At 43.7% G+C, this 12,071-nt stretch overlaps 1 protein-coding gene across 2 annotated transcripts in view; it reads left to right on the forward strand.

Annotated features, from left to right (window-relative positions):
- The window catches only part of LOC147105679 (fructose-2,6-bisphosphatase TIGAR-like), a 30,179-nt gene extending 18,971 nt beyond the window's left edge, over window positions 1-11,208 (forward strand). For both annotated transcript variants that reach the window (XM_086010255.1, XM_086010254.1), the window contains 2 exons: window positions 1,985-2,095; window positions 10,074-11,208. In XM_086010255.1, the coding sequence (XP_085866381.1) occupies window positions 1,985-2,095; window positions 10,074-10,538 (576 nt within the window). In that variant the 3' untranslated portion in view covers window positions 10,539-11,208. The remainder of the gene's footprint in view (window positions 1-1,984; window positions 2,096-10,073) is intronic.
- The last annotated feature ends 863 nt before the right edge of the window (window positions 11,209-12,071 follow it).

A 12,071-nucleotide genomic window follows, 5' to 3' on the forward strand; every position in this document is an offset into this window, starting at 1 on the left:
ACCACCATTCACTACTGGATGTGGCAGGACTGCAGAGCTTTGATCTGATCCGTTGGTTGTGGGATCGCTTAGCTCCGTCTCTAGCATTCTGCGTCCACTGTTTTGCATGCATATCGTCCTGTGTTGCAGCTTCCCCAGGTTGGCACCTCATTTTTAGGTGCTCCTGGCATGCTCTTCTGCACTCCTCATTGAACCAGGGTTGGTCCCCTGGCTTGATGGTAATGGTAGAGTGAGGGATATGCCGGGCCATGAGGTTACAGATTGTGGTGGAATACAATTCTGCTGCTGCTGTTGGCCTACAGCGTCTCATGAATGCCCAGTTTTGAGCTGCTAGATCTGTTCTGAATCTATCCCATTTAGCATGGTGGTAGTGCCACACAACACGATGCAGGGTGTCCTCAGTGTGAAGACGGGACTTCATTTCCACAAGGACTGTGCGGTGGTCACTGCTACCAATACTGTCATGGATGGGTGCATCTGTGACAGGTAGATTGGTGAGGATGAGGTCAAGTAGGTTTTTCCCTCGTGTTGGTTCTCTCATCACCTACCGCAGAGCCAGTCTGGCAGCTGTGTCCTTCAGGACTCTGCCAGCTTGGTCAGTAGTGGTGCTATTGAGCTACTCTCGGTGATGGCCATTGATGTCCCCCACCCAGAGTATATTCTGTGCCCTTGCTACCTTCAGTGCTTCTTCCTAGTGGTGTTCAACATGGAGGACTACTGATTCATCAGCTGAGGGAGGGCAATCTGCTGCATTATATTAAATTGTACACACATTCTTGGCAGCTTTCAAGTTTTTTTCAACAATGGAAATGTATGATTTCCCTGCTGATCAAAGTCAGAGGATATCAACACTTTAAACATGTAGCAACCATTTAGGTTTATTAGTTACCAGGTGAGAAATTGCACAAGCTTTATTTCTCACTGTGTATCGTATATTGTGCTTTGTAAATAAAGTTAATTTAAATAATGATGCAATTGGGGTTCTTAAGTTCTTAACACTGCTCAGTGGGCTAGTGACTTTCCGAGAAAACCTGACGAGGTATGTGTTGCATATATTTCTATAAATTCAGTATTTGTTTGAACATGAATCCACAAATATTTCCTTCTAGATCTGTTTGCTCTGCATATATGTTTGCCATTGGCATGACTGTCTCAATTCCATAGACAATAGGCTGCAGGATAGTTGTTTTAACACTTGTAATTTACAAAGAGGTAAACTAAATTATTTATTTAATGTCTATCTTACAGTAAAACAAGCCTTTCAGTTACACAGCTCAACACATTAAATGCTGCATGGAATTGCAAGGAGTGTGTAGAGGTTTTTCAGTAGAAAGAATGGGTTTCTCTATGAAAGCACAGGAACTTACAGGTCATAGTAGCAAACCCCTATTTGATCACTGCTAGCCAATCTCCATGGTGTTGCACACAGGGCATAAACACGAAGTGGGAGGGAGATAATTGAAACAGGGCATGTAGACATAATTTAGTCCCTATTTTAAAGTCATACATTCTGTCTTTTTTTGATATTATGTACTTTGACAAAGCTTATTACAATCTGGAAAGCAATCTTCTTCTTAAAGTAGAGTTGGTTACACAAAACGAGTTTCTGTGCAGTACAGCCTGAGGAGCGGGGAAGTGCAAAACTGAGACACTACAGTGCCACTACTGGTGGGAGGATGTGATTACAGGATGTCAAGTTTACAGGGGCTTCTACTTGTGGACATTGAATTAATACAGGGGGTAGTGAGAAAAAGTTGACTAAGGAAGTGTAAAGGTTACATACTTTTAAAAGGTGAACATGTAAAATGAAGCAATTAATTTTGTATATCTTATTCCTTGCACACAAGAAAAGTTCAATGTAATGTATAAAGTTAATGTAATTATGTAAAAGCTTGCAACTGCTAAAAGAATAAGTGCACTATAAGTATTTCATTTTTAAATTTCAGCAACATGTTTGCAACTTTAACCTCATTTTTGTTCATAGAAATATGGGATTGTTGAAGGAAAGCCACTGAGCGAATTAAGGACATTGGCAAAAGCTGCAGGACAGAAGTGCCCTTATTTTACTCCACCAGGAGCAGAGACTGTGGACGAAGTAAGTCATTTATTGCTGGATGCATGCTGCAGATCCCAGGCTTGAAACATATGAACTACTTCACCAAACCATATATATTTAGATTAGGACTTGGATCGAGTTCATGTAATGAATAATTATTTATTATTAAAACAAACTTTTTAGGCTATGCACCTAAAATTGATAAGAAATTAATTCAGATTCATTTATCCATGACCCATCAAATTAGTTCAGAAATGATAATTAAAGAAATAGACCTGCAAAAGTTGTTTCTATTGCTAAAAAGGTATAAAATTATACTTTTGATCTCTTTATATCTCTGTTCTTCTATCTCTGTTAAATATTATATTCAGCCTTAGCTCAGTGTTACTCTTGCCTCTGAGTCAGAAGGTTTGGGTTCAAGTCCCACTCCAGAGACTTCAGTACATAATCTAAGCTGACACTTCAGTGCTGCACTGTCGGAGGCGTCATCTTTCGTGTGAGAATTTAAACTGAAGACCCATCTGCCCCCTCAAGTGGATGTAAAAGATCCCATGGCACTGTTCAAACAAGAGCAGGGAAGTTCTGTCAGTTTCCTGGCCAATATTCATCCCTCAACATCACTAACAGATTATCTGTTCATTATGTCATTGCTATTTGTGGGACTTTGCAGTATGCAAATTGGTTGCTTTACTACAGTGACTACACTTCAAAAGTACTTCACTGGCTCTCAAGCACTTTGGGAAGTCCTGTGGTCGTGAAAGGCGCTATATAAATGCAAGTTCTTTCTTTCTCTCTTGTATATGTGCCTCAAGCTGGATTTCAATTCCATGAGAAATGTGTTCAACAGGTTGTGGCTTTATATAAGATTACAGATTGTTGAAAGCTCCAGGGGACCCCTGATGACATTGCTTTTGTTGATTTCGTAAGACTTCAAACCTTACGCCTCATGCTGTGCTCATGAGCAAACTAAAAGCTATGGGATTGCATGGCTATGCTAGGGTAGATAGGTTTAAAAAATCCTCTATCTCTCAAGAGGTGTAAGGCAAGGTTATGGATGTTATCAAAAATACTCCAGTCCTAATTGGAGTGGATTGTATGTGTGAGCACTGAGCGATGACTGGGTGGACCAGGCTTTTGTTCTGATTTTGTAATTCGTGTTGAGGAGGAGGACGAAATGCCAGTTCTTCAAGTTTCGTCAACCCATCACTAGCGTAGCACTTACATGGCCTGTTCATTAAGATTCTCGCTGAGCTCAATAACTGGAAACAAATCTAACATTACATCAGAGTTTCTGTCTTGAATATACTAACAAATTCAATTTTCTCTAACTGATATGGTATGTTTTTTTTATTCATTCCTGGGATGTGGGTGTTGCTAGCAAGGCCAGAATTTATTGCCCATCCCTAATTGCCCTCGAGAAGGTGCTGGTGAGCTGCCTTCTTGAACAGCTGCAGTCCATGCAGTGAAGGTACTCCCACAGTGCTGTTATGGAGGGAGTTCCAGGATTTTGACCCAGCGACGATGAAGGAACGACAATGTATTTCCAAGTCAGGATGGTGTGTGACTTGGAGGGGAACTTGGAGGTGATGGTGTTCCCATGCGCCTGCTGCCCTTGTCCTTCTAGGTGGTAGAGGTCGCGGGTTTGGGAGGTGCTGGTGTGGAAGCCTTGGCGAGTTGCTGTAGTGCATCTAGTAGATGGTACACACTGCAGATACGGTGCGCCGGTGGTGGAAGGAGCAAATGTTTAAAGTGGTGGATGGGGTGTCAAGCTTCTTGAGTGTTGGAGCTGCACTGGAGATCCAGGCATGTGGAGATTATTCCATCACACTCCTGACTTGTTCCTTTATAGATGGTGGAAAGGTTTTGGGAGTCAGGAGGTGAGACACTCACTGCAGAATACCCAGCCTCTGACCTGCTCTTGTAGCCACAGTATTTATGTGGCCGGTCCAGCTAAGTTTCTGGTCAATGGTGTCCCCCTCTCTCCTCCACCCCGCCGCCCCCCCCCCCCTTCCAGGATGTTGATGGTGGGAGATTCAGAGATGGCAATGCCGTTGAATGTCAAGAGATGGTGGTTAGACTCACTCTTGTTGGAGATAGTCATTGCCTGGCACTTGTGTGGCATGAATGTTACTTGCCACTTATTAGCCGAAGCTGGACTGCAGGTGGGCATGGACTGCTTCATTATCTGAAGAATTGTGAATGGAGTTGAACACTGCAATCATCAGCGAACATCCTCACTTCTAACCTTATGATGGAGGGAAGTTCATTGATGAAGCAGCTGAAGATGGTTGGACATAGGACACTGCCCAGAGGAACTCCTGCAGCGATGTCCTGGGGCTAAGATGATTGGCCTCCAACAACTACAACCATCTTCCTTTGTGCTAGGTATGACTCCAGCCAGTGGAGAGTTTCCCCCCCAATTCCCATTGACTTCAATTTTACTTGGGCTCCTTGACACACTCTGTCAAATAATGCCTTGATGTCCAGGGCAGTCACTCTCGCCTCACCTCTGAAATTCAGCTCTTTTGTTCATGTTTGGACCAAGGCTGTAATGAGGTCGGGAGCTGAGTGGTCCTGGCGGAACCCAAAATGAGCGTCGATGAGCAGGTTATTGGTGAGTAAGTGCTGCTTGTTAGCGCCGTCAATGACACCTTCCATCACTTTGCTGATGATTGAGAGTAGACTGATGGGGCGGTAATTGGCTGGATTGGATTTGTCCTTTTTGTGGACAGGACATATCTGGGCAATTTTCCACATTGTCGGATAGATGCCAGTGTTGTCGCTGTACTGGATCAGCTTGGCTAGAGGTGCAGCTAGTTTTGGAGCACAAGCCTTCAGCACGACAGCCGAGATGTTGTCGGGGCCCATAGCCTTTGTTGTATCCAGTGCACTCAGCTGTTTCTTGATATCACATGGAGTGAATCAAATTGGCTGAAGACTGGCTTCTGTGATGTGGGGACTTCAGGAAGAGGCGAAATGGATCATCCACTTGGCACTGCTGGCTGAAGGTGGTTACAAACGCCTCGGCCTTGTCTTTTGCACTCGCGTGCTAGGCTCTGCCATCATTGAGGATGGGGATATTCATGGAGCCTCCTCCTCCCGTTAGTAGTTTAATTATCCTCCACCATTCATGACTGAATGTGGCAGGACTGCAGAGCTTTGATGTTAACTGTTGGTTGTGGGATTGCTTAGCTCTGTCTATAGCATGCATGCAGTCCTGTGTTTCAACTTTCCCCAGTTGGCACCTCATTTTTAGGTACGACTAGAGCTGCTCCTGGCATGCTTGTCTGCACTCCTCATTGAACCAGAGTTGGTCCCCTGGCTTGATGATAATGGTAGAGTGAGGGATATGCTGGGCCATGAGGTTACAGATTATGGTGGAATACTATTCTGTTGCTTCTGATGGCCCACAGCATCATGGATGCCAGTTCTGAATCTATCCCATTTAGCACAGTGGTAGTGCTAAACAAGATGGAGGGTATCCTCAGTGTGAAGCTGTCACTGCTACCAATAGAGAGCAAGGTCAAGTAGGTTTATCCCCTCGTGCTGGATCTTTCACCACCCGCACAGGTCCAGTCTGGCAGCAATGGCTACTGAGCCATTGCAGTCCCCCACCCAGAGTACATTCTGTGCCCTTGCTACCCTCATTGCTTCTTCCAAGTGGTGTTCAACATAAGAACATAAGAAATAGGAGCAGGGGTAGGCCACTCAATGAGATCATGGCTGACCTTCTGCCTCAATTCCATTCGCCGGCCTTATCACCATATCCCTTGATGCCCTTACTAGTCAGAAATCTATCGACTTCTGTTTTGAATATACCCAATGACTGAGCCTCCACAGCCCTCTGGGGTAGAGAATTCCAAAGATTCACCACCCTCTGTTTGAAGAAATTTCTTCTCATCTCAGTCCTGAATGGCCTACCCTTTATCCTGAGGCTGTGGCCCCTGGTTCTAGACTCCCCAGCCAAGGGAAACATTCTCCCAGCATCCACCCTATCAAGCCCTGTAATAATTTTGTATGCTTCAATGAGATCCCCTCTCATTCTTCTGAATTCAAGAGAATACAGGCCTAGTTTACTCAATCTCTTCTCATACGACAATCCCGCCATCCAGGAATCAATCTTGTGAACCTTCGTTGCACTCCCTCTATGGCAAGTGTATCCTTCCTTAGGTAAGGAGACCAAAATTGTACACAGTACTCCAGGTGTGGTCTCACCAAGGCCCTATATAATTTGATGGAGTAAGACGTCTTTACTCCTGTACTCAAATCTTCTTGTAATGAAGGCCAGCATACCATTTGCCTTCCTAATGGCTTGCTGCACCTGCACATTCACTTTCAGTGACTCATGTACAAGGACACCCAGGTCCCTTTGAGCATCTGCATTCCCCAGTCTTTCACCATTTAGGAAATACTCTGCCTTTCTGTTTTTTCTACCAAAGTGGATAACTTCACATTTATCCACATTATAATCCATCTGCCGTGTTCTCGCCCACTCACTGAGCCTGTCGAGATCCCCATGAAGCCTCTTCACAACTGACACTGCCACCTAGCTTTGTGTCATCAACAAATTTGGAAATGTTACATTTAGTCCCCTCATCCAAATCATTGATATAGATTGTGAATAGCTGCGGCCCAAGCACCGATCCTTGCGGTATCCCACTAGTCACAGCCTGCCATCCTGAAAAAGACCCGTTTATCCCTACTCTTTGTTTTCTGTCTGTTAACCAATTCTCAATCCATGCTAGTATATTCCCCCCAATTCCATGTGCCCTAATTTTGTTCACCAAGCTCTTGTGTGGGACCTTATCGAAGGCCTTCTGAAAATCCAAATACACCACATCTACCAGTTCCCCTTTGTCTACTCCACTAGTTACATCCTCAAAGAACTCCGATAGGTTTGTCAAAAAGGACTTCCCTTTCATAAATCCATGTTGACTCTGCCCAATCTTACTATTAGTTTCTAAGTGCCCAGTTATTGCATCCTTTCTAATAGATTCCAGCATTTTCCCAACTACTGATGTGAGGCTAACAGGTCTGTAGTTCCCCGTTTTCTCTCTCCTTTCTTAAATAGCAGGGTTACATTTGCTATCCTCCAATCTGCAGGAATCGTTCCAGAATCTATAGAATTTTGGAAGATGACAACCAATGCGTCCGCTATCCCAATGGCCACCTCTTTCAAAACCCTAGGACGTAGGTCATCCGGTCCTTGAGATTTATCGACTTTTAGTTCCATTCATTTTCCTAGTACTGTTTTTTTTACTAATAATCATTTCTTTAAGTTCCTCGTTGTCACCACACCCTTGGTTTTCTCGTATTTTCGGGAGTTTTTTGTGTCTTCCTCCATGAAGACAGAAACAAAGTATTTATTTAATTTCTCTGCCATTTCCTCATTCCCCATTATAAATTCTCCCGTCTCTTGACTGTAAAGGACCTACATTTACCTTTGCCAGTCTTTTCCTTTTCACATACCTATAGAAGCTTTTACAGTCCATTTTAATATTTTTTGCTAGTTTGTGCTCATAATCCATTTTCCCTTTCTTTATCAATTTCTTGGTCCCCCTTTGCTGGTTTCTAAAAAGATCCCAATCCTCAGGCTGACTGCTTTTTCTGGCAACTTTATAAGCTTCCTCCTTTGACTTAATACTAGCTTTAATTTCTTTTGTTAGCCATGGTTGGACCACTTTTTTCCTTTTGGGTTTTTACGCCCTAGAGGAATATATGTTTGTTGCAAATTATGCATTATTTCCTTGAATGTTAGACATTGTGGCCTAGAAATTCGGTATGGCCCTGCCAGGTCTTTTGCGCCCGAAATTTAGCGCTCGCCAGGATTCCCGTAGCGCCCGCCTAAAATTCAGTTGCGACGGGCCAAGACGGCGGCGGGCGCTATTGCAGGGTTTGGCCGCCTCGCTAGGGGCGTTAAATGTCACTCTCAGGCGTTCAGCTCCCGCTGCGGCACCCGATGCGGTGCGGCAGGCTGGGGTACTGCAGGCCTCCTCCTTCTCTTAAGGAGGAGCTGCCTGCAGCCGTCAGATCACCGGTGGATTCCCCCAGCAAATGAGCCCGGCACCACGGAGAAGTGCCGGGCTCGCAGGACACAGACATCAGTGCCGCGGGGGGGTGGTGCAGGAGTCCGGGGAGGGAGGTGCGGGCAGGCGGCCGCCGGGAAAGCGGCCGGCCGCCGCTCCACCTTTATGCGCCGGCCTTTCAGAGCTGCAAGACCCCGTTTCACAAACGCTGTTTGCGGCTGCCACGGGCGAGGCGGCCGCAACTGAATTTGGCCATCGGGCCGGAATAGCATTGCAACCGGGGCGCTGCGCACACCGATGACGTAATCGGTGCTGGCGCAGCGCTACCGGCTAACGCCGATGTTAGGGTCCATCTGAATTTCGGGCGGTAAAAAACTTTAGGCGCAAACCACTTTATAGCCAATAAGTGGGCGCAAACGCAACTGAATTTCTAGGCCTGTATGTCCACCTTCATACCTTTGTGTAGTCTCCCAATCTACTATGGCCAACTTGTCCCTCATACCGTTGTAGTTTCCTGTTTAGATTGAAGACCTTAGTTTCAGATTGGACTACATCACTCTCAAACTTAATATAAAATTCAATCATATTATGGCCACTTGTCCCTAAAGGCCCCTTTACCACAAGATTATTGATTAGCCCTTTCTCATTACACAGTACCAGATCCAGAATAGCCTGTTCCCTGGTTGGTTCCTCCACAAACTGATCCAGGAAACCATCTCGCATGCATTCCAAGAATTCGTCCTCCATGCTATTAGTGGTAATTTGATTTGCCCGGTTAATATGTAGATTAAAGTCCCCCATGATTACCATATCGCCCTTGTTACATGCACTTCTAATCTCTTGATTGATACTGTGCCCTACATTACCACTACTGTTTGGTGGCCTATACACAACTCCCACCAATGTTTTCTGCCCTTTGCTGTTTCTTCGCTCTACCCAAACTGATTCCAGTTCTACATTACGATCTGCCAAGCCAAGATCTTTTATCTCTACCGTACCAATCTCATCCCTTATTAACAGCGCTACGCCACCTCCTTTTCCTTTTTGTCTGTCCTTCCTCAATGTTGAGTACCCTGGAACATTCAGTTCTCAGCTTTGGTTACCCAACATGCAACATCATCAGCTGAGGGAGGGCGGTAGGTGATAATCACCAGGAGGTTTCCTTGCCCATGCTTGACCTGAAGCCACGAGACTTCATGGGGTCCAGAGTCAATGTTGAGGACTCCCAGGGCCACTCCCTCCCGACTGCCGCTACCTCTGGTGTTGGAGGGGTCTGGGACATTGTTTGAAAAGCATGCTTCTGCGAGACGGCTCTCCCAATTTTGGCACAAGTCCCCAAGATGTTAGTGAAGAGGGTTGACTGGGCTAGTTGTGCTGTTGTCATGTCTAAAGCCGGTGCAGTAAGGCCATTTCATTGCTGTGGGTCTGGAGGCACATATCGGTAAGGACAGCAGATTTCCTTCCCTTAATGACATTAGTGAACCAGATGAGTTTTTAACCACAATCCGATAGTTTCATGGTCACCATTACCAATACCAACTTTTTATTCCAGATTTATTTAAATTCCCCAGCTGCTGTGATGGGATTTGAACTCACGTCTCTGGATCTTTAGTCCAGTAACATAACCACTATGCTACCATTCCTGAGTCTGAGAAACATAATTCTGCTTGCTAGTAGTCCTAACTACTGAATTGCATACACATTCCCAGATAACTTGTGTGTTGTTCAAATTTAACTTAATAGCACCTTAATATACATTAGTTTGAAATCCCTCTTAAGCTAAATAGCCAAAAATCTTGAAACGTGACAATGCTGTTATATCTATTGGGAATCTATGCTCTAGCACTACAATTGCTATGATACGTGGTCTTAATATTGAAGCAGTAATGGTGAGAAAGTTGTTTTGCAAATGAGGACTATTGGTAGCAAATGTTTCTGTAATGTATTGCATCTGTGACAGTTTGAGTAACAAGGTGCTGTTTGTTTTACAGGTTCAGGCTCGAGCAAAGGAATTTTTTAATTATTTATGTCAGTTTCTTATGAAACATACAGAAAAATGTAATAGTGCACCAGATCAGCTCGACACAGCTGCTGACCATTCAGAAGACTTGCACAGTTCACTAAAAGGTTCCAGCAGCGTGCACTCCAACAGCTGTGATAGAAATGAAAGCAATTCAAGTACTGCCGAAGATCTGATGGCTAATGTACTTCTAGTCAGTCACGGTGGATTTATACTACAATGGGTTAGGTATTTTGTAGAGGAGCTGAAATGTCCTTTACCACAGTCCTTTGACCAGTCTAAGGCATTTTCTGTCTGTCCAAATACAGCAGTAAGCAGTTTTATCATTACTTTTAATCAGGTAGCTAGCTCTCCTCCTCAGATAGTGTGTGATTATCTATATAAATGTAGTCACCTTGATGACATCAGTACTCCACATGATGTCTTTTCAGTCTGAGTCCATGGTAATAAATTACTCTTTGTAAGGCACGTTAGTTGTAAGAATATTTGCCAGATTCAGTTCCTATAATCGGTCTCTAATTAAATCCAGTGATTATGATAAATCCATATTAATCACTTTATGGAATTTCTCTCCAGTATATTAAAATAGTGCAGAGAAACTAACTTATTTTAGAAAACTACCTTTAATATTTTCTTTCATACAGCATGTAGCAAAAGATTATCCATGTCCTTAATGGTTATGAATATTGTATCATCGTCATTTAATTTCCTTACTGAGGGAAAGCATCTATAATTTATTGCTTGAAGTCTACGGTTACTGATTGATTCTGTGATAAATTCCTCACAGCAGAGTGGTCATACGGTGCAAAAATATTCTAGCTTATTGTGCAACTTTAAAAACTAGTAGGGTATAATATGAGCTGTATTCTGGTCTTTACACCAGTGACATTACAATGCTCATTATTCATGGATTTTAAGCACCTTGAAAAAGGTTGTTACTGCTGATTGGAAAACGTGAATGTGTGCTGCATTGAACAGTTTACCTTGTTGCATGTTTAATGTAAAACTGTTCTACATGAAAATTTGATTAAACTGATTTATAAACAAACTTCAGGCAATTATATATGCTATAATAGAGATGAGAATAAATACATTGTAGCATGTTATGACTTGATTGGGCTTTTTACCTCTACTGCGTATCTAAATAATACTTTTAACAGTTAACATAGTGCAACACTTTTATTGGAGCACTGACTCCTCAGTGAGAGTGTTGGGATGTAACTTTGTGACCTCTTGAGTGTTCCTCCACCACTTGAGTTTCCCCAATCCCAGTTGTGTTGCTGTGCACAGGCAGGGTCCACGCATTTCCCATTGGGAAGGACGGAAAATAAGGAAAGCTAAGATGCTGTCTGAGAATCATCAAATTTTGCAATACAGCAGGAGACGATTTGCCCATCATGCCCGTACCAGCTCGCTGAAATAGCTATCTACTTAGTCCTTTCCCGCACCCTTTAAGATTTTTCTTTTTCAACAATTTATCCGCTTCCCTTTTAAAAGGTATTAAGGATTCTGCTTCCCCCACTGATTCATGTCCTAACAACCCTCTGCATAAAAATTCTAACCTCTCCCTCTGTTCATTTGGTGGTAAGTTAGTTAATGACTCACTGACCAGTGGAAATAGTTTTTCATGATTTACCTTGTAAAAATTGTTTTCATGAGAAGAATCCCAGTTTCTCTTGTCTGTCATCCCTGGTATCATCATTAATCTTTTCTGCACTCTCCGTGATCTTGATATCCTTCCTAAAGTAGGACACAAGAGTCATAGAGTTATACAGCACAGAAAGAGGCCCTTCAGCCCATCGTGTCCGCGCCGGCCATCAAGCCCTGTCTAATCTAATCCCATTTTCCAGCATTTGGTCCGTAGCCTTGTATGCTATGGGCATTGCAAGTGCTCATCCAAATGCTTCTTGAATGTTGTGAGGGTTCCTGCCTCTACCACCCTTTCAGGCAGTGAGTTCCAGATTCCAAC

Source organism: Somniosus microcephalus, chromosome 17, assembly GCF_052327205.1.
Source record: "Somniosus microcephalus isolate GS21.2 chromosome 17, FLI_Smic_1.0, whole genome shotgun sequence".
In the NCBI taxonomy this organism is placed as follows: Eukaryota; Metazoa; Chordata; class Chondrichthyes; order Squaliformes; family Somniosidae; genus Somniosus; species Somniosus microcephalus.